The sequence below is a fragment of the Nicotiana tomentosiformis genome, chromosome 5 (genome assembly GCF_000390325.3).
Source record: "Nicotiana tomentosiformis chromosome 5, ASM39032v3, whole genome shotgun sequence".
Classification (NCBI taxonomy): domain Eukaryota; kingdom Viridiplantae; phylum Streptophyta; class Magnoliopsida; order Solanales; family Solanaceae; genus Nicotiana; species Nicotiana tomentosiformis.
The window spans coordinates 65,458,633-65,482,653 of NC_090816.1; the positions used below are offsets into that span (position 1 = coordinate 65,458,633).

Sequence of the window (24,021 nt, forward strand, 5' to 3'; positions counted from 1 at the left end):
GGATCTGCCACCAGTCACAGACGATTGGGCTGTTCAAGCTTTCACTCAAGGTCTAAATGAGCGGAGCTCGATGGCTTCACGGCGGCTGAAGCAAAATCTGATCGAGTACCCAGCTATTACTTGGACCGATGTGCACAATCGATATCAATCCAAAATAAGCGTCGAAGATGACCAGTTGATTTCTAAGTCCGTTACGAAAAAGCAAAAGTCGACCAGCGATAGATACCAACCATATAGTCCGTTACTACTGCTGAGTATCCGAGGCCTCTTTAAAATCAACATCGTACACTGGGGGGGGGGGGCTTTATCATTGAACTCACATGTGATCATTATCAAGTTCCGTGCAAAGGAAGCTACTTCGTTATTTCATGACAAACAATGTCTCAACGGGAAACGTTGTAAGGGCCAAATGATCAAAACAAACCATGCTTATGTAGTTGGCCTGAGTCTTGATGCAAAACATGAAGCCATGTATAATGACTTGCAAAGAAAGCTCTCTTCTTTACCGATATTCTATGTTCAAGATTTATTATGCAAACAGGATCGAGTTCGAACAAGCGCTCACTCGACCATTACGCCTATGGGCTACATTGCATCGAGTTCGAATCATTCGTTCGACTGCCAAGCTTACGGGATACCTTTATTTCGAGTTCGAGCAATCACTCACTCGACCATTAAGCCTACGGGCTACTTCGACTACTAAGCCTACGGGCTACTTTTATTTCGAGTTCGAGCAATCACTCACTCGACTACTAAGACTACGAGCTACCTTTATTTTGAGTTCGAGCAATCACTCACTCGACCATTAAGCCTACGGGCTACTTTGACTATTACGCCTACGGGCTGCATTGCATCGAGTTCAAATCATTCGCTCGACTGCCAAGCCTACGAGCTGCCTTTATTTTGAGTTCGAGCAATCACTCACTCGACTATTAAGCCTACGGGCTACTCTGACTACTAAGCCTACGGGCTACTTTTATTTTGAGTTCGAGCAATCACTCACTCGACTACTAAGCCTATGAGCTACCTTTATTTCGAGTTCGAGCAATCACTCACTCGGTCATTAAGCCTCCGGGCTACTTTGACTATTACGCCTATGGGCTACATTATTTTGAGTTCGAAACATTCACTCGACTACTAAGCCTACGGGCTACTTTTATTTTGAGTTCGAGCAAGCACTCACTTGACCATTACACCTACGGGCTACTTTTATTTCAAGTTCGAATCATTCACTCGACTACTAAGCCTAAGGACTACTTTTATTTCGAGTTCGAGCAAGCACTCACTCGACCATTATGCCTATGGGCTACTTTTATTTCGACTTCGAGCAAGCACTTAGTCGACCACTAAAGCCTACGGGCTACTTTCACTATTAAGCCTACGAGCTACTTTTATTTCGAGTTCGAGCAATCACTCACTCGACTACTAAGCCTACGGGCTACTTTGACTGTTATGCTTACGGGCTACATTATTTCGAGTTTGAATCATTCACTCGACTATTAAGCCTACGGGCTACTTTTATTTCGAGTTCGAGCAAGCATTCACTCGACCATTACGCCTACGGGCTACTTTTATTTTGAGTTCGAATCATTCACTCAACTACTAGGCCTACGGCCTACTTTTATTTCGAGTTCGAGCAAGCACTCACTCGACCATTACGCCTACGGGCTACTTTTATTTCGAGTTCGAGCAACCACTCACTCGACCACTAAAGCCTACGAGCTACTTTGACTATTAAGCCTACGGGCTACTTTTATTTCGAGTTCGAGCAAGCACTCACTCGACCATTACGCCTACGGGCTACTTTTATTTTGAGTTCGAGCAAGCACTCACTCGACCACTAAAGCCTACGAGCTACTTTGACTATTAAGCCTACGGGCTACTTTTATTTCGAGTTCGAGCAATCACTCACTCGACTACTAAGCCTACGGGCTACGTTGACTATTACGCCTACGGGCTACATTATTTCGAGTTCGAATCATTCACTCGACTACTAAGCCTACGGGCTACTTTTATTTCGAGTTCGAGCAAGCACTCACTCGACCATTACGCCTACGGGCTACTTTTATTTCGAGTTCGAATCATTCACTCGACTACTAGGCCTACGGGCTACTTTTATTTCGAGTTCGAGCAAGCACTCACTCGACCATTACGTCTACGGCCTACTTTTATTTCGAGTTCGAGCAAGCACTCACTCGACCACTAAAGCCTACGGGCTACTTTGACTATTAAGCCTAAGGGCTACTTTTATTTCGAGTTCGAGCAATCACTCACTCGACTACTAAGCCTACGGGCTACTTTGACTATTACGCCTATGGGCTATATTATTTCGAGTTTGAATCATTCACTCGACTACTGAGCCTACGGGCTACTTTTATTTTGAGTTCGAGCAAGCACTCACTCGACCATTATGCCTATGGTCTACTTTTATTTCGAATTCGAGCAATCACTCACTCGACTACTAAGCCTACGGGCTACTCTTATTTCGAGTTCGAGCAAACACTCACTCGACCATTACGCCTACGGGCTACTTTGACTATTACGCCTACGGGCTATATTATTTCGAGTTCGAATCATTCACTCGACTACTAAGCCTGCAGGCTACTTTTATTTCGATTTCGAGCAAGCTTGATCAGCCCTCCTCGATAAAGTCGGGGAATGTAAAGACGCATAAGATGATCGAGGGTGAAGATACATCCCTCGAGCTTGCTCGAGAAAAATCGAAGAAGAATCACTATCCTCCAAAAAGAAAGGGTGAATTTGGCCGAGGGTCACATCGTACCTCTTACAAAAGGCAACAATGACGGGGTCTAGGGGTCCCAACGTGAAAGGATAAGTATAAACACTTAAGAACCCTTCGACGTAGGTAGTAATTGATTCATCGGGCGATGGGATTACTACGAGTTTATTATCCTAGTTGCATTCTTGTATGACTTTATCGAGAACCTTTTCGGTGATTGAACATTGGTACCTCGACATCGGCTCACACCGACCCGGTCTCGGAGAAGGCTTTTCAATTTTAAAATGGCCTACGATCGAACACCCAACCGGAACGAATTCCTCAGGGCGGGACTCTTACACATCCTCGCCACCAGCAGGTCGAGATGAAGAAACAGTCTCTTTTTGCGAAACAATTTTAGACGTTTTTACCATTTAAAATTTTGTAAACAAAGAACGGAAGTATTTGGTGTTTTAAGGAAGAGTTTGCAGTAAAACTCACAGGTTTACAAGCAGAAAACTCAGAAACGACGAAAAGGAACTTGAAAAATTTGGAAGATTGAAGACGTTAAAATGATGAATGGTGGAAGGAAAGGCTATTTATAGATTGAAGAAGTGACGGTTCAATATCAGAGGTGGCCGACCACCGTCTGACACATTAAATGCCTCGGTAAAACCAAACCGATGGGACAGCTATCACATACGCCAGGGTTGGGATCGATGAAAACGTCAGTATATATCTGATCGAGCTGTTGGAAAATCATATCGTTTTTCGTCACATCTTTTTCCGAGAAACGAGGGGACTATCTGTGTACGGTCAAAACCGATTTGAGTAAGTCATACGGACTAGTCAAGACGATAATGTTTCGATCAAAGGATATCTATATGACAAGCTCGGTCAAGGTCCGAAGTACGGGCGGCGAGCTTCGAGCTCTAAGACCGATCAATGACAAGCTCGATATCATTATCGAGCTTATATCCAAATCGAACTATGAGGCAAAGCGGGGATTATCGAAGATGCATGAACCGACCAACACTCACCCCGAATACCGAGATCCCAAGTCGGAATCGAGCTCGGACCAAGGCCGAGGGCTCGATCCAGTACCGAGCTCGAGCCAGTATCGAGCTCGCGGACTAGGGCCGTTGCAACTGCACTATGAGAGAGAATCTTGGCCGAAATCGAGGAAGAGACAATACATCATGGGCTCTCCACTACGTATTTTTTATTGTATATAAAGTAGGATCCCTCTACTATAAGAGGGACATAGATTGTAAGCAAACGGCGGACTAAAAAAAAAGATCGCTTCTCACATTGAAAGATATCCCCTTGTGCTCGTTTTATTTTATCTTATTCGTTCTTTTTGCTCACTATTCTCATTCTCATAGTCAAGAATATATATATTTCTATTTTTTTACATGATTTATATCAAATTGTATCGCATATCCTTAGAACCATACACAAATCTAACGTTATCCGATTTTTCGGGTAAACAAGTATATTTACCGATTTTCAGATTTGGAGAAACACTAAAGGATTAGCACCGCCGCCTCCGGCGCGGCCGATTATGGGGTTGAGCCTTCGATTACCGACTGTTCGATCGTCTCCTCATAATTTCCGAAAGCATAGAGGTACGGTGTTGAGCCTGGAGGAGTTAATGTTAAAGAACTTGTACACTAAAATTAGAGGTTTACATATTTGCTATTTTATTAGATATAAAAACTAAAAAATAAAAATTGAAAATCAGATTATGGGCCCTATTCATTTTAGCGGGTATAGAAAATTTGGGTGAAAAATAAGGAGGGAATTAATGACCGTCGCCATAGCAAAAACAATTTATCCAACCGTTACCATAGATAGATTATTCCTACGGTTATACAAAACGTTGCCATATATACCTCTATCGGAACGGTTTTAACACTATTGCAACGGTTCGGTTGCTAAGTGTCCGGTGGTTCCAATAATTATTTGTAAAAAAAAAAACCCGTTGCAATACAAAATCTATAGCAACGGTTACTAATACGTGGCAATAAAAAGCATTGCCATAGCTCCAATTTCTAGTAGTGTCATGATCCCAAACATACATCTTAACAGTTAACAAAGAGAAACCACATCTCTTGTCTTCAAGATAAACTAGTTTATCAGTTGTATAGCAAGGAAGATACAAATGATTAATAGACCGTCTAAGGATTTGGATCTCTAAAGCTAACCTTTGAGAATATGCAGAACAATAATGATGCTATGACAAGATTATCCTCATGAAAGACCATAAAATATACCATTAACATCCTTTAAACTACAACTGGATCCACGGGGAGCTTTCAGTTTACCAAATAATTGAACAAAGGCCAAGGTTTAGAGTTGTTTGGATTGCGACAATAGGATAAGACAACTAAGAACAGATAAATGGCAAATTACTCCCATATTTTAGAGAACAGAAGAAAATAGACATGAGGAAAAATGTATGAAAACAAAGAAGGTAATGCATCTGTCAATCCCTCTTATGTTTCTTGGCTCTTCTTTCTTCAATCCATAGAACATCTTGAAACTTGAAACTAGCAAGCAATTTCATAGAAGTTATGAAGAAGTGGGACAAGCAATTTCAAATTTGATCTTTAAGGTTGAAACATTATTACTTCTCTCACAACAAGAAGAAAGACACTTAATGGAGAGGAATGCCAATGCAGCTATGCAGAAAATAATTGAGGAGCTCCAGAGGAACTTACTACAAGTATTCTACTGGGTGTTTGCTTCCTTTAATCTATTACTTTTATCCCCATGTATCACCTTTAACCTATCACTCTTATCACTTTTTATTACTAACACTGCTAACATACTCCCAGCAACAATAGCTTCATTTAACAGTGTGTATGCTAGGAACAACTTCATTTTCGTCTCCATTGTTTTTCATGGTACACGTCTCCAGTTAACAGTGTGTATGCTTTATCAATCTTTAAGTTTCTAAATGGAAATCATAAGATTGACATGAAGCTGGGCATGTGTAAAATGACATCTAAAATATCAATAAGCATGGGTTTGAACGGGAAAAACAGCAATTACCTTCTGTTGATTTCAACTGCTTCTTTTTAATATAGCAAATGAAAGCTATCATCTAATGTTATACATAATCAGATTGCAATACTACAAAAGCATTACCTGAATCGTCAGAATCTCAGTGCCACCATCAGAACTATTCAACTCATTAGATTGATCATCACGTGCTTGGGCGTTAGAGTGGTTCTGACTATCCATCAACTGCTCAATATATGGCTAGGCTTTAGAGTAGTTTTAACCATCCATCAAGTGCTAAATATAAGGTCTCACATCTTCATCATCATCTTGTTCAATTACCAGTCGGTTGCGACCTCTAGTTTGCATACTTCCTTTTTCAAAATAAAGAAATGAACTAGCTGCATTAAGTTATACTAGTACCAGATTAACTCCAACCGATCAGCAGGTCACACACAAAATAGGAGGAAGCATCGTCCTCATCTCAAGTTGTGAACAACAAATGAATAGCAATTCGTGCACACAAACAAAGCCTTGCGACAGAGATAGTTCAAGAGATAAAAGGTATTGATGCACTAGCAAAAACTAATGTCCTATGATAATAACATCGTAGCACATTTCAACACAAGGGCTACAATCAGCAAAATATAAGTAAAAAAAAGCACAAAGAGTTCACTCAACTCAACCAATAATCAACCAATACAAACATGGAAAATCCATAGCTGACTAACATGCATCTTCTATCAAATGACTCAAATTGAAAGCAAAAAGTATATTTATTCAAATTTTTGTATTAAAAGAAATCCCTAAAAGTTCTTAGTAACACGTGCAAGAAAAATATTCGATAAGTTCCACCTATCTTATTTAGAATCACATTCATTTTCAATATCATTCCCTCCCTCAACATTAGCTATACCAACATTTAGAGAAGCTTGAGAATGTACATTTGTATTAATTATAACCCCATCAACACCACTTCTTACCCAATCATTATACTCATCTTCTGGAACGCGAGCATTTTCTAAGAGAGCCAAGTCAGTGGCATCACTCTGCATTGATGACTCAAACTGCAAACTATTTTCCTCTCCCATATTAAAAATATCTCGAGGTTTAATTAACCTAGGGACAAACCATTCATGATCTTCAGGATCTTGTACAAATATTACTTGTTGAGCTTGTTCTGCAAAAATAAAGGGCTCATGACGTTCTCGATCGCAAGAGTCTGTTAGGCGTGAGAAATTCACAAGTATGAAACTCAATTCATCTTCCTTAACTCCTTTACCTTTGGTTACATCAACCCAATCATACTTAAATAAGACAACCTTAAATTTTTCATAGTAGTTTAACTCCACAATATCATTCAATTTGCCATAATATGTGATATTTGCAGACTTTGGAGTATTGTCACTTGTACTTGCATAACTTTCAGTTTTTGAAACGACCATAACACCACTATTTTGTGTCACCTTAAATTCTTCACTTTGTTTCGTTCGAAACCGATACCCGTTATTTACATCGAATGCATTAAATCTTTTGCAATGTAACTCGGCCCTTGTGCAAGGACTTTAACATCCTTTAAGATGTTAGATGTGGCTTCAAACTCATTTAAGATGTTAGATGTGGCTTCAAACTCCTTTACCTAACCAAATAAAAGATACAACTATAAATGTGGATATCTGTACAAGGACAATAATTTAACGTAACCAATGACTTAGTCCTACTATTTACTTGCTCTTTGAACCACTCATGAAATGTATCGAAATGCACACAATCAAGTTGTTGTTGTGTCAAACGACGCTTACGATGTGATCTCTTGATTTCAGCAATATGTTCCCTATTCATGTAACTCGCATATATTAATTTTATTATCAATTAAGCAATATACATATATTAAATAATAAATATAACACTTACTTTTTATAATTCTCAACCACTTTTGACTCGCAATTGAAAAGCACATGTCGATATACTTGCAACCATGTTTTCTCATCCAACTAAAATACATCTACTCCACTGTACGACTTCCCACCAGTTGAAAAAAGACATTCTTCTTTACTAGTCTCATGCTCAATCTCATCACCGTATTTTCTTGAACAATAAGACCTTGAATCTCCACCCTCCAAATATCGTGAGCAAAATGCCATACACTCATTTGCTATGTATGCTTATGCTATTGAACCTTCTGGACATGCAAGATTATGAACATATGATTTTAAAGTACCCAAATACCTATGGAATAAAATAATGATATTAGTTTGATATTATAATATTTAACAACTAAAGATATATAATAAAGATTAAGTGATATTCTTCATACCTCTCAATTGGGTATATCAAGCGATAGTGTACTAGCCCCGCATGTTTAGCCTCAGCTGCCAAGTGAATTATCAAATGTATCATAATAGTAAAGAATTTTGGGAGGAAAACTTTCTCCATAGCAGACAATGTTTCTAGAATTTTTTCTTCAAGTAACTTTAACTCTTCTACTTTTAATTCTTTGCTACACAGAACACGAAAGAATGTGCATAGTTCAATTAAAATGGAACTAAACACAGAACACGAAAGAATGTGCATAGTTCAATTAAAATAGAACTAACTCATTTATCTACTGATCTCCACAAGGCAAGAGGAAGAAGTTCTTGTATTATAACATGACAATCACGAGTTTTTAGCCCAGATATCTTTCGTTTGCGAATGTAACATGAGATATTAAATGCATAGCCATCTGAAAACTTGGCATTTTGTAGTACTTCACAAAACAACTCCTTTTCCTTCTGATACATTGTGAAAAAAGTAGGAGGAAGATATGCTTTTCCACTAGCTCGATATTGAGGCCATAAACTTGGTCTTATTTTCATCTCCTTCAAGTCCAATCAAGCTTCTAAGTTATCTTTAGACTTTTTACCAAGATCCAATAATGTATAAATTAAGTGTCACGACCCAAAATTCGTTAAAGGTCGTGATGGCACCGGACACCACTGTGAGGCAAGCCAACACTAACTAATTAATTAAATTCTCATTTTAATATTTTTAAAATCGTAAATTCTACTTAAATTTATCTAGTAAAAGATGAATTTACAGAATAAATAATAATATTTTCCAATTCTAATACTGAATATCTTATAATGATCCCAGAACCCGGTGTCACAAGTGCATGAGTATTTTTTAGGAATTTATAATAAAATACAATAACTATCCGGAATACAAATTTGGACAGGAAAGAAAATACAATGCTCTAAAGGAGACTCTGCTGGCTGCGAGTCGTACATAAGATGCAGCTCACCTAAGTCCCCGTAATAACAGCGCCTCCGCGCCCACAAGGTCACTAGTCTTATATGTACCTGCACAAAACGTTCAGCAAGTGTAGTATGAGTACGTAAATCAACGCGTACCTAGTAAGTGTCCTGCCTAACCTTGAAGAAGTAGTGACAGGAGGTCGACTCCGACACTTACTGCGGCCATCAATAATATAAGATACAGTAAAGAAGTGAATGAATATGAGAGAGAGTAAATATATGAAACAAACAAGTATAAAATACGTGGTACAATTTCCCTCTTTACAATTTACTCAAGCTCTCAACTAGCGAGTTCCCTCTATAACCGGAGCATTATATATATATATATATATATATATATATATATATATATATATATATATAGATGTAGTGGATCTCATTAAATAGGTGGTTGTCATAATTCAAATCAGGAAAAAACCCTCAGATAAACTGGCTCCTTGCCAAATGTTACGCACGATTCCACGAGGATAATATATATATAGGAAATGCCGAGGCGTACAACCCAATCCAACATAAAAGTAAAATGTGCACTGCTGAGGGTCGAACAGCGCAAACCATAGATGCATCTATTAACCTGCCAAGGCAAACGACCAGCTCCCATGAGAGTGTGGTACATAAATCCTGCCGAGGCGAACGGCCCGATCCCATAAGAGTGGTAGAAGGAAATACCCCACTCGCAAATCATACGTGCGACGGAGTCAAATATAAATTTAAGAAATTTTCCCGCTCGCGGATCATACTTGTGACGCGGTCAAATATAAATTTAACATTAAAATCATATCTCTTTCTTGATTCGTTTCAAAATAAGGGAAATTCAGCTTGTAGCTTTTTAAATAAATTACCCCGCTCGCGAAACATACATGCGACGCGGTTACACATAGATTTCTTAAGTTATTATGATGTTCCTCAATTCTTTTCAAAAATACGAAGTTCAAATGAAAACCTTTAAGTTCCCAACTTTTCCTCAATTTCAACTCCTTTCGAAACATTTAATAAGCTAACTCAATCTCGCTCCCTTCCAAGGCAAGCAATAAACATAAATTCAACAACAATAGCAACAAGGCATGATGTAAGCCTAAAACTACCCGGACATAGGCATAGTTAGTCGCTACGTACGGACTCTCGCCACCTCGTGCGTACGTAGCCCCCACAAAAAGAATCACAAAATAATTTAGTTCACCTATGGGGTTAATTCCCTCTTACAAGGTTAGAAAGCAGACTTACCTTGCTCTGAAATTCCATAACCGGCTCCAAAGCCGCTCCGACAATTCAAACTGATGCCCGTCGCTCCAAAACTAGTCAAATATGACGCAACCGAATCAAAATATACTCTAATACTCATAACTAATCATTTTATAACAATTTCCAAATCTGTTCGAAAAGTTGATAAAATTACCATCGGGCCCACGTGTCCGGATTCCAAAAATTTTCGAAGATAAACTTTACCCATAACCCCACGAACTCAAATATATAATTTATTCTCCATTTCATACTCAATTTCGTGATCAAAATCCAAGAATACAAATTTTTAGATTTCCTTCCAAAACCCCACAATTTCAATAAATTTCCATGTCTAAATCCATATATAAACCATGTATTTAACTCACAAATATGCGGGAATTACTTACCTCATAATAGATGATGAAATCTCCTCTTCAGAGGCTCCAAAAATCGCCCAACCAAAATAAAATGTGGAGGAAAATGGCCAAATCCCGTATATAAAACTTCACTGCCCAGGTCCGCCCTTCTTCGCGATCGTGGAAAGACCATCGCCATCGCGAATGCCAAAGACACACTGCCCCCAATTTCCTCTTCGTGTTGGCATTCCTCACGACGCATTTGTGAAGCTTTCTGCCCTCACTACTTCGCGTTCGCATACCCAGCCTCATACCTAGCCTCGTGTTCGCATAGGCCAAACATCCTCAGGCCTAGTCCTCATTTCCTTCTATGCGTTTGCGACTCCCCACTCGCGTTCGCGTAGGTTCCTTAAGTTCTTCACCGCGTTCGCGTCTCAACCTTCGCGTTCGCGAAGGCCAAATCCAAGCAGGCTCAAAGTTCCTCTTCGCGAACGCGGGACTCCCTTCGCGTTCGCGAAGAAGGAAACCAGATACCAAAAACAGCAACAACAAATCATTCCGTTTTGGTCCGGAACCACCCCGAAACATACCCGAGCCTCCCGGGACCCCGTCCAATCATACAACCCAGTGCCATAACATAACACAAATTTGCTCGAGACCTCAAATCATATCAAACAACATCGTAATTATGAATCGCACCCCAATTCAAACTTAATGAACTTTGAAACTTCAACTTCTACAATCGATGCCGAAACCTATCAAATCACATCCGATTGTCCTCAAATGTTGCACACAAGTCACATTTGACATTACGGACGTACTCCAACTTCCGGAATCGGATTCCGACCCCGATATCAAAAAATCCACTTCCGGTCAAACTTCTCAAAAACCTTCAAATTTCAAGCCTTAGCCAAATGACTCCAAAATGACCTACAGACCTTCGAATCCACTTTCGGATGCGCTCCCAATACCAGAATCACCATACGGAGCTATTCCCAGACTCTGAATCCCAAACAAACATTGATAACATTGAAATGCACTTCAACCCAAATTTATGAAATTCTTCCAAAATGCCAACTTCCACGATAGGCGTCGAAACACTCCCGGGTCATCCAAAACCCGATCCGGACATACGCCCAAGTTCGAATTCATCATACGAACCTTTTGGAACCTTCAAATCCCGATTCCGAGATCGCTTACTCAAAAATCCAACCTTAGTCAATTTTTCCAACTTAAAGCTTCCAAAATGAGAATTTTCTTTTCAAATCAACTCTGAACTTCCGAAATTTCAATTCCGACAACGCGTACCCGTCATAATACCTGAAGTGAAGTTGCTCAAGGCCTCAAACTGCTAAATGACATGCTAGAGCTCAAAATGACCGGTCGGGTCGTTACATTATCTCCCACTCAAACATACGTTCATCCTCGAACGTGCTAAAGAACTGCTCTGGAGTTGTCCGAAATCACTGTTTAATACCTCGTTGAGCACACTAGCTCGAGCTAGTCTGAAGATTCTCCCTTTTTTCTTAGCCAAACAAGCCTTAGAATCCAATTCCAACATCCGGAATTCTCTGCCAGGCCTGTTCCCATCATACGAACACCGTATCAATCACTACACGATGCACCGATACATGATTGCGTACCTTTGCTGAATTCACACTATGCAATGCATAGCTCACATGACCATAATAACATCCTCTGATAAAAATAGCCAAAATTCCGCGAATCTGATGCTCGCAATGCACCTCATGACATATATAAGTCTTGTTCCAACTCTTGCAATATCGCCACGACGGAAGAGATGTGTAGAAATTCATAACCAACTGCAGAGTCAACAAATCACTGAATCTCTCCCTTTGACTAGAATCATCACCCCATTATGAACCAAATGATGGTATTTGCTCTTTAATATACTTCATATAATCCGATCGCACTGATCCCAGATCCCAAAAAATCTCGTCTCACCTAGTATAAGCGGCTCAGGCAACAAACCACCCCATACATGACCAGAAGTCTCATATGATGCCGCAATGTGCCAATAAGCTACGAACTCGAACGTGATACATAAGGAAAATGAATCTCTGGAAGGATACTCAACCCACACAACTAATTAGACAACCGAAAAGGTGTTATGAACCTTTCCCAGAAAATGGAAAACAAAACACATGAAAATAGATATAGGGGACTGTAATCAACATCCCACTGTTGCGGCGTGCAACCGGATCCAAACAACATACCCGTGGCGGCGTGCCACCCGATCCACACATAAAATCCACATAAAGAGATACTTACCGAGCTAGAATGCTCATTACTACAAAATATCCGAATAACAGCCACTAGCACGCTAAGTGCATAATACCATCCCTGGGGAGACAGATAGCGCCATACGCTACAAAACTCAAGCACAAATAAGGTACGGTATATGATTTGAATCTCGAGAGACATCCTGCTCACATAACACCATCGCTATGCGGAACCCCAATACATAAGAAATTTATCAAGCTGTTTCATAACTCACACGGCGAAATATAATATTACATGAAATAGCCGACGATGAAGCGACATCCAACATCCGAATACTCCTCCATAAGGAGCGCTATGCTGAAATGAACACATCCGGCCTGATATAAAGCCCATATTCATATTTAAATCTATCCACGGACCTCAAGCCGATTCTGATCGCACTGTACTAGGCTAATAACCTTTCAAGGGTCCATAATAACCCTTTTGCCCTAACACACAAGAATAACCATCATAACCGGAACAAACTTCCACAGTCCACAACCAAGTGAACCGAGCGCCCTCCAGGCATAAATTCTCACATGAACAATAGTACCGCAATCTCCATACTTGGTTCCAATCTTCGATCAATACAGTGACTACATGCCACACTTATACAATCTCCCCGTGGGACGTGCTCCCACGACCTTTCGCACCAGATAACAAGTCTGCACATCCATACCACCGACCGCACAAATGCTGTAAAGTAAATCAAAAATCTGAAATCACTACTCAAAGCTTCTTACACAGGATACCGATCTCAGGTTACGCTAAAAACAATGCCAACTGGCTCTAACCATTTGAGTCCTTTCTCGCTCATCCGAGCTCGTGACATTCTTGCCAACACCAAACCGCAACCTTGATCCTCAACTTCCAAATCTCATGCTGATCACTGCACTTAGTCATGCCAATACGCAAGAGCACAAAAATTTTGTCTTAACTTCCGAACTACTAATAGGGTAAACACTTCATCACATAGAAGCCTTTTACCTAACTCATTCCAAGAGAACCATTGCAACACGCGACTGAATCCTCATATCTGCAGGAAATACCAACCTCAAGTAGTGGTCTAAACCACCATAACCCTTTTGGGATCCATCTACACATAACATGACATAATACTCGAAAGCCTCCAAATAGGTTCAGTTACGGCGACCGTCAAACCTCGCACGTATCGTCACAAATCACATGAGTAACCCAACACACTGAATGGGTTGATTAATGCCATCACTACGCCGATTCAACCATTGCTAACCGAACCCGACTTATCCTAATTTACTCTGGATCTTCCTTAGAAATAACAACAACTCCTTTATCAATATAACAATTTAGAAATAACAACAACTCCTTTATCAATATAACAAACTCAATCCGCACTCATCCTGAGTGACCCCATCTCACGAGACCATACTGTCCCCAAAACCCACGAACCATCTCACACCCTCCTCGTGCGCACATCCGCATCTTCAACTGGTACACCCATTTTAATATTTCCTTTACGATTCCAAAGTTATTTTCTCCCATTCTTTCATTGCTACACCGCATACCGAAGATAACATGGAACACTCCAAGCCACTTTTATAATCCGCTGCAACAGCTCGATACTTAACCATACTACGGACTCGAAATCCTTAGGCACCACACTTTAACTTTTAAATCCACTAGGACTGTTGTTGAGAGTCACCTACTCTGACTTGGTCCCGAATATAATCAAACTCCAAGGCTCCACTAGCACATGAATGCCCTTTCAAGAAGCACCCGGTTGAAGCACTTTCCTTGTAAATCACCTTTACACGAAGCATAAATCCTGAATCTTCCCAAAATCTGAACATGAGTCAATAAGGCCTACTATAGCACACCTTCCTCAATCCTTTGCTCAAATTACCGCTGATGTTCTCTTTTCCTAAGTCATAATATCCCATCAATATGCCGATAACAAAAAATCTCATAATTAGCCGACCATGCAATCCAACCGTAGGTGGTGGAACTCTCCCACTTAGCTTGAAGCTACCATTGCATAACTCTAGAACCCACCAAGATTCTTTCTTCATCGTTGAACTGATCTTGCACAACCAACTCGCCAAATTCCTCGAAATCCTTCCATTTGACCTTTAATGAACACTCTGAATTACTAACCACATTCACATATTCGACCTCTTGCCAGATAACCAGTAGAATTCTTTCGCGACAGCCCTATCAACACCACGCAACCGCTAACCTACTTATAGGAGATAACTCACCTGTGGAAATTCCATGCCGACATCATCCAATGTCGCTGCACTAGGTACAATAACTATGAAATCAGTAACCCATCCTGAGCCCGTGCTCATTCACCAGCTGTACAGGTCTGTTCACTCCTCATAGATATCAACTAAAGATGGGACAATACATTCCAATCCAAAGTCATGTTGTATCCTTTTTCATATCAAGCAACTCCCTCCTGTCACACCCAATCTTCCTCAATATAGCAGCCAATACTCAAAATTAAGTCCATAGACCTAGTCACGGTCCACCATGAATCCTAAATCACTCTAAACTTTCTCAAGGCGTGTAGTCACCCTACCACAGAACCCATATGCTACCCTGCCCCAAACGCGAATCAAAGAAAATCATAACACCGGCGAACTTAACACATTCAATCAAGGACGACGACACCACACCTCAGATGAAGATTCCATCACACTAGAAATACCAAGCCTCGTTACTCTATCAACCCAAATCTGGACATTCATAGGCTCTGCCGCAATAAGATACTGAATCTTGGAACCATGCACTAAGTAAACCTCCTTCTAAGTCATTTACTGCCCCGACACATAGGCAAGCATCCTATCATCACATCAATACTGTGCGACAACAACTCCTGAGCATCATAACAACCTGTGCATAGCCTCAAATCTCTCAGAAGTATAGTTACTGGGCTGAAATGACAGAATATCCTTCCACAAAGCGACGACAATAGTCTAATCAACTACGCAAGGAGAAACATCCCGCACCACATCTGTAGTACCATTACAATTCCTCAATTCCCGATTTACAACCAGCGCTTCACGTCGCATAAGAGTGAATGGGAAATAAATTAAAGCATAAGCCTCAAAGGAATCAAATTGCATGATGAGGAATCAAGAAGGGAAGTGCTCCTAACATCCCTGTAGACTCTTGATGATAAGTACAGACGTCTCCGTACCGATCCGCAAGACTCTACTAGACTCGCTCATGACTCGTGAGACCTAAGTGAACCTAGTGCTCTGATACCATGTTGTCACGACCCAAAATCCGTTAAAGGTCGTGATGATGCCGGACACCACTGTCAGGCAAGCCAATACTAACTAATTAATTAAATTCTCATTTTAATATTTTTGAAATCATAAATTTTACTTCAATTTATCTAGTAAAAGATGAATTTACAGAATAAATAACAATATTTTCCAATTCCAATACTGAACATCCCATAATCATCCCAAAACCCGGTGTCACAAGTGCATGAGCATTTTCTAAAAATTTAAAATAAAATACAATAACTGTCCGAAATACAAATTTGGACAGGAAAGAAAATACAATGCTCTAAAGGAGACTCTGCTGGCTGCGGGTCGTACATAAGATGCAGCTCACCTAATTCCCCGTAATAACCACGCCTCCGCGCCCACAAGGTCAATAGTCTTATATGTACCTGCACAAAACGTTCAGCAATATAGTATGAGTACGTAAATCAACGCGTACCCAGTAAGTGTTCCGCCTAACCTCGAAGAAGTAGTGATGAGAGGTCAACTCCGACACTTACTGCGACCATCAATAATATAAGATACAGTAAAGAAGTGAATGAATATGAGACATAGTAAATATATGAAACAAACAAGTATAAAATACGTGGTACAATTTTCCTCTTTACAATTTACTCAAGCGCTCAACTAGCGAGTTCCCTCCGTAACCGAAGCATATATATATATATAGATGTAGTGGATCTCATTAAAGAGGTGGTTGTCATAATTCAAATCAGGGAAAAACCCTCAGATACACTGGCTCCAACATAGGAAATGCCGAGGCGTACGACCCGATCCAACATAAAAGTAAACTGTACACTGCTGAGGGTCGAACGTCGCAAACTATAGATGCATCTATTAACCTACCGAGGCGAACAGCCCACTTCCATGAGAGTGTGGTACATAAATCCTGCCGAGGCGAACGGCCCGATCCAATACGAGTGGTAGAAGGAATTACCCCGCTCGCGAATTATACGTGCGACGCGGTCAAATATTAATTTAAGGAATTTCCCCGCTCGCGGATCATACTTGCGACGTGGTCAAATATAAATTTAACATTAAAATCATATCTCTTTCTTGATTCTTTTTAAAATAAGGGAAATTTAGCTTGTAGCTTTTTAAGAAAATTACCCCGCTCGTGAAACATACATGCGACGCGGTTACACATAGATTTCTTAAGTTATTATGGTGTTCCTCAATTCTTTTCAAAAATATGAAGTTCAAATGAAAACCTTTAAGTTCTCAACTTTTCCTCAATTTCAACTCCTTTCAAAACATTTAATAAGCTAACTCAATCTTGCTCCTTTCCAAGGCAAGCAATAATCATAAATTCAACAACAATCGCAACAAGGCATGATGTAAGCCTAAAACTACCCGGACATAGGCATAGTTAGTAGCTACGTACGGACTCTCGTCACCTCGTGCGTACGTAGCCCCTATAAATAGAATCACATAATATTTAGTTCACCTATGGGGTTAATTCCCTCTTACAAGGTTAGAAAAAAGACTTACCTTGCTCTGAAATTCCATAACCGACTCCAAAGCCGTTCTGACAATTCAAACTGATGCCCGTCGCTCCAAAACTAGTCAAATATGACGCAACCGAATCAAAATATACTCTAATACTCATAATTAATTATTTTATAACAATTTCTAACTCCGTTCGAAAAGTTGATAAAATCACCCTCTGGCTCACATACCCGGATTCCGAACATTTTCGAAGATAAACTTTACCCATAACCCCACGAACTCAAATATATAATTTATTCTCCATTTCATGCCCAATTTCGTGATCAAAATTTAAGAATACAAATTTCTAGATTTCCTACCAAAACCCCATAATTTCAATAAATTTCCATGTCTAAATCAATATATAAACCATGTATTTAACTCACAAATGTACGGTAATTACTTACCTCATAATAGATGATGAAATCTTCTCTTCAAAGGCTCCAAAAATTGCCCAACCAAAATAAAATGTGGAGGAAAATGGCCAAATCCCGTATATAAAACTTCACTGCCCAGGTCTGCCCTTCTTCGCGATCGTGGAAAGACCATCGCGATCGCGAAGGCCAAAGACACACTGCCCCTGATTTCCTCTTCGCGTTCACGTTCCTCACGACGCGTTCGCGAAGCTTTCTGCCCTCACTGCGTCGCGTTCGCATACCCAGCCTCACGTTCACGTAGGCTAAACATCCTCGGGCCCAGTCCTCATTTCCTTCTACGTGCTCGCGACTCCCCACTCACGTTCGTGTAGGTTTCTCAAGTTCTTCACCGCGTTCGCGTCTCAACCTTTGCGTTCGCGAAGGCCAAATCCAAGCAGCCTCAAAGTTCTTCTTCGCGAATGCGGGACTCCCTTTGCGTTCGTGAAGAAGGAAACCAGATACCAGATACAGTAGCAGCAAATCATTCTGTTTTGGTCCGGAACTACCCCAAAACACACCCGAGCCCCCGGGACCCCGTCCAATCGTACCAACCCATACCATAACATAACACAAACTTTCTCGAGAACTCAAATCACATCAAACAACATCAAAATTATGAATCGCATCCCAATTCAAACTTAATAAACTTTGAAACTTCAACTTCTACAATCGATGCCGAAACATATCAAATCACGTCCGATTGTCCTCAAATTTTGCACGCAATTCACATTTGACATTACGGACCTACTCCAACTTTCGGAATTGGATTCCAACCCCGATATCAAAAAGTCCACTTCCGTTCAAACTTCTCAAAAACTTTCAAATTTCTAGCCTTAGCCAAATGACTCCAAAATGACCTACAGACCTCCAAATCCACTTTCGGACGCGCTCCCAATACCAAAATCACCATACGGAGCTATTTCCATACTCTGAATCCCAAACGGACATCGATAATATTGAAATGCACTTCAATCCAAATTTATAAAATTCTTCCAAAATGCCAACTTCCACGATAGGCGCCGAAATGCTCCCGGTCATCTAAAACCCGATCCGGATATATGCCCAAGTCTGAATTCATTATACGAATCTGTTGGAACCTTCAAATCCCAGTTCCGAGATCGTTTACTCTAAAATCTAACCTTAGCCAATTCTTCCAACTCAATGCTTCCGAAATGGGAATTTTCTTTTCAAATCAACTCCGAACTTTCGAAATTTCAATTCCGACCACGCGTACCAGTCATAATACCTGAAGTGAAGTTGCTCATGGCCTCAAACTGCTGAATGACGCGCTAGAGCTTAAAATGATCGGTCAGATCGTTATATTAAGTTATCACACACATTCATTTCTATGTGCATCACATCAAGATTATGGCGCACCAAGTTAGACTTCCAATAAGGAAGATCGAAAAAAATACTCCTTTTTTTCATGTGTTTTTCATCACTCCACTTACCCATTCACTCGACTGGCCGAGAGTAAATTTTATATCTTTAACTTGATTCAACACTAGTGCCCCAGATACTGGACAAAGTGCACGTCTTGTTTCTTTTGTACCAACAAACGATTTTGCATCATTCCAATATTTGTATCCCGACTTCAAGAAGCGCTGATGCCCCATGTAACAAAACTTTCTGCCATGTGTGAGCCTTCTAGATTGAGTGTTTATGTTACAAGAAGGGCACGCAAACCGACCATAAGTGCACCATTTAGAGAGAGTACCATATGCTGGAAAATTATTTATAGTCCACATAAGAGCTGCTCGCATTTGGTATCTCCTTAGTAGAGGAATTTTATGTTTCTATTCCAACATCCCATAATTCATTTAACTCTTCTATTAAATGTTGCAAAAAGACATCAATATAATTGCCAGGCGTTTTTGGTCCGGGAATAAGTAAGGACAAAATGAAGAACTCTTGTTTCATGCACATCCATGGTGGAAGATTATATGGCATTAAAATCACTGGCCATGTATTGTGTACTGTTCGCATTATGCCAAATGGATTAAACCTATCAAAAGCTAATTCTAGGCGCACATTGCGAGGATCCCCAACAAATTCGGGATATTTACTATTAAAATTTTTTCAAGCTTCTGAATCTGCAGGATGCCGTAGAACTCCATCTTTTTTGCGCTCTTCATGATGCCATCGCAATGTTTTAGAAGTTTCTGAAGACATAAACAATCTCTGTAGCCTTGGTTTAAAGGAAAATACCTTAGGACCTTGGCTGGAATTTTTCTAGCATCATTTTTCCATCTAGAAGCCCTACAAACTTTGCATTCATTAACATTCTTATTAGCAAACTCTTTCCTAAAAAGCATGCAATCGTTGGGACAAGCATGAATGTTTTCATACTTTAAGACTAAGCCTTCAACTATCTTTTTGGTCTCATAGAAATAGGGAGGCAATTTTTCTCCTTCAGGCAGCACATCTTTCAATAGTCCAAGCAAAAAATTAAAAGATTCATTTGACCATTTGAACATGCATTTTATACGATACATATGCAGCAAAAAAGATAGTTTGCTAAATTTCTTACATCCAGGATATAGTTCTTCATTTTCCTCCTTCATGAGTCGTTCAAACTTATCCACCTCTGGATAAGGTTGATTTCCAGATTGATGAGCAGTATTCTCTTGTATGCTTTGCTCCATGCCACCAATTTCACTAATGTCATTATCCATGAACTGTGTAACACCTCCAAATGCATCATGTATCATTCCTCGTATATCATCGCCCGTTAGATTTGACTGGCTGCAGTTATTTTCTCCAGCATTGTTTGATCCCTTTAGATACTCCCCACGACAAAATCAAGTATCATATGACGGTATAATATCATTAATCACAAGAAGATCATATGCTGTAGCCCGATTTACTTGATGGATAAGCACACACTCCGTACAAGGACATGCAATTTTTTCTCCACGTATTTTTCAGAAAAGACATGATTTAAAAAATTATCTATTCCATCCAAATATTCTTTACTAACTCTTTCACAATACATCTATCTTTTATTTCTAGGATTTTTCATGACGTTTAAGAAATTTCTTTCTTTTCTATAATTACTGCAAGAGCTACAAATTCATTAGTAAAAAGAAGGAATTAATCAAAAAGGTAGTTCAAAATAAAATAATCATCATATTAGTAGGTAATTCCATAGCTCAAAGATATCATTTTAACAATAGAAACTATCAAACATAAATCTACTAAAACTATTATTTTAACAATTAAACTATCAAACAGTTATACTATTTCTAATTTCTTCTATGATTTTCATATATTGGTTCAAATGTTTTTTAAGAATAGAATTATTAAACTTATAAATTACACTTATTCTATGGTTTTCATATATTGGTTCATAAATCTTTTAAGAATAGAATTATTAAACTTATATTTTATAGAAGAACTATATATCATATATTTTAAAATTTTCAAAACTTACTACTCCTATTTGTTGACTTTCCAGATATATACTCCATTTTTACCAATTTGTTTTTAACTCTTTTGTTCATTGAGCGTTAGTATAACTAGTTCTACAACTAAATAGAATATAAGTTAATTTATATATTAAAAGTATACATTTATAAATTAAAAAAAATAATATAATTGCGATGAAATCATCCATCTAAAGTTTCAGTTAAAGACTACTTAAACCAAAAATGACAAGAAAGAGACAGAGTAAATAAACTTAAAAAATTTAACAGATTATGCAAAGCCTAAAAGGTTGTGGACTTTTTAAACAATACGACGATGATTGCAGTGACATGGGGCTACTACATGGGACTGAATCGATATGGAATATTTTGCTATTTATAAATAAATCATAGTCATCATAGAACAAACATGTAAATGAAAAAGAAATCTAGCCAAAGACAACTTGCCAATTTTTACCATATTGGTTCATAAACTTTTTAAGAATGGAATTATTAAATTTATAAATTATACAAATTTTTAAGACTCGACATTTTGACTATAACTACCAAGAAACTAATGGGTACTGACTGTCGAAGGATTTGGAAATTTGCTAACAACCCAAGTTGTTTCTTAACAAACGAATGAATTACTATAGTTGAGTGTTCTATTGGCTATTGAGATTTTACATGGTGAAGAGTAGCCTTAGAAAATATACAGAGGAACCAATTCATAAAACAATACCATAATAGAGGAGGAATCAATTCAATCAATCGACTATCAATCTAACAGTAGCCAGTTATCATAAACGACTTAGCAAACACAGAAAAAGCTATACTTTCACAAATTCACAGTCTATTTAAAGATCTACAGCCAAACATGAACTCTTGAAATCAAAGTTTCCTAAGCAAATATAAGTTCCTAAGATGCAATGCCTATCAAATCATTATATGAATTCGAATAAGCCGCCATTCCTTTCCCTGATGACAAAAAAGAAACAAAAATACCACAGCTTGCTTAATTAGCTTATTTACTAGCTTAATAAAATTCTCTTTTAAGAATGGAATTCTGTACTACTAATCTAACTAAAACCTTAAATGTTCTGGTTAGTATAGTTTCATAATCATTTACAAATTACTACATGCACACTATTTCTTTTAACTCAATAGCACACTAATTTGTAGATTATTCATAATTGCTGCTCTAGCAAATCTCACACCTATGACATGAACCTTTAACACAGAAGATAATAAGTCATGGCAGTAGTATATCATGCCAAAAATTATCTGTGAACTCATGAGGCAAATTAAAGGGCAAAAATATATATTTTAGGTTCAGTCTTAAACACTGGTTCATAAAGAATAGGTTCTGACTTTTAATAAGAAAGGTGCAACGAAATAAACAATCAAGCAGAATCAATCTATATAAATAATTGGGCAACATCAATCTATATAAACAATCGAGCAACATCAATCCACTGTAAATCAATCCGTAAAAACAATCAAGCAGCATTAAGCATCAATCCACTGTAAATCAATTCATATAAATAATTGAGCAGCATCAATCCAAAATCTATTGAAAAATGATTGCAAGCAATCGATTTAACAGGGGAATAAGAGAAGTTAACATGGACGAGAGAACTTACCTGAGAAAAGAATCGACGGGGACTATGGCAGGCTGTTGACGCAGCAGCGATTTAGGTTTTCTATGGCAGTGATGATATCCCTTTCGATTAAAGAGAATATGTTTTCCTAAACCTTTCTAATGGGAGGGAATCACTAATTCTCAGTCCAAAAAATTTGAGGGAAATATATTTCTCTTTTTGTGCGGAGGAAAAAGTTAAAATAATAAAAAATACAATTCAATTAGTAATTCTTAGTGGAAATTATTTTTATTGCCGGTAAAAGATATGTGCCGCTAATCTTTCAGCTTAAACAATTTATTAGCGACAATTGCCTTATTGCCGCGAAAAAATTACCGCCAAAGGCCTTTTTGATAGTAGTGTGTAAGAGATGTCAGTGCTGAAACTCCTACCGTGGAGTCAGTTCCGGTAGTGAGAGACTTTCTAGATGTATTTCCAGCGGATCTTCTGGGCATGCCACCCGATAGGGATATCAATTTTGGTATTGACTTATTGTCGGGCACTTAACCTATTTATATTCCACTATATCGTATGGCCCCAGCGGAGTTGAAGGAGTTAAAGGAGCAGTTGCAAGAGTTGCTTGATAAGGGTTTCATTCGGCCTAGTATGTCACCTTGGGGTTCTCTGGTCTTGTTTGTGTTACATCCCACATTTTCGTACGTTAAAGTTTCTTCGTAAGTTAATCGACGTATGTTCGGGAATAAGATTATTTTGAGATTGTAAGCATTATGCTATTTCAGACAAGTGATAAAGTAAATTCGTGAAGGTGAGAGGGTAAGCAAATCGAAGAAAATAAATTTCCGTCGAAGTTTGTCATTTTGGGATAAAATACGGCCCGAGCCATAATACCCGGTATTTATGGACTAATGCCATACAAGGTACTACATGACCATGATTGTAAGGTGTATAAGGTGTAT

The 24,021-nt window shown here is 38.9% G+C and overlaps 1 protein-coding gene across 14 annotated transcripts in view; it reads right to left on the reverse strand.

Moving 5' to 3' along the window:
• The window catches only part of LOC104111625 (uncharacterized), a 29,431-nt gene extending 6,166 nt beyond the window's left edge, over positions 1 to 23,265 (reverse strand). The window contains exons 1-8 of one of the 14 annotated variants that reach the window (XM_070174975.1): positions 23,108 to 23,265; positions 20,591 to 20,837; positions 16,488 to 16,545; positions 10,246 to 10,316; positions 9,009 to 9,066; positions 8,043 to 8,097; positions 7,640 to 7,954; positions 5,873 to 6,099 (exon numbers count right to left, since the gene is read on the reverse strand). In XM_070174975.1, coding sequence (XP_070031076.1) covers positions 8,094 to 8,097; positions 9,009 to 9,066; positions 10,246 to 10,316; positions 16,488 to 16,545; positions 20,591 to 20,771 — 372 coding nt within the window. In that variant the 5' untranslated portion in view covers positions 20,772 to 20,837; positions 23,108 to 23,265 and the 3' untranslated portion in view covers positions 5,873 to 6,099; positions 7,640 to 7,954; positions 8,043 to 8,093. The other 13 variants (XM_070174978.1, XR_011407839.1, XM_070174977.1 and 10 more) reach the window with 13 other exon arrangements.
• Positions 23,266 to 24,021: the final 756 nt, after the last annotated feature.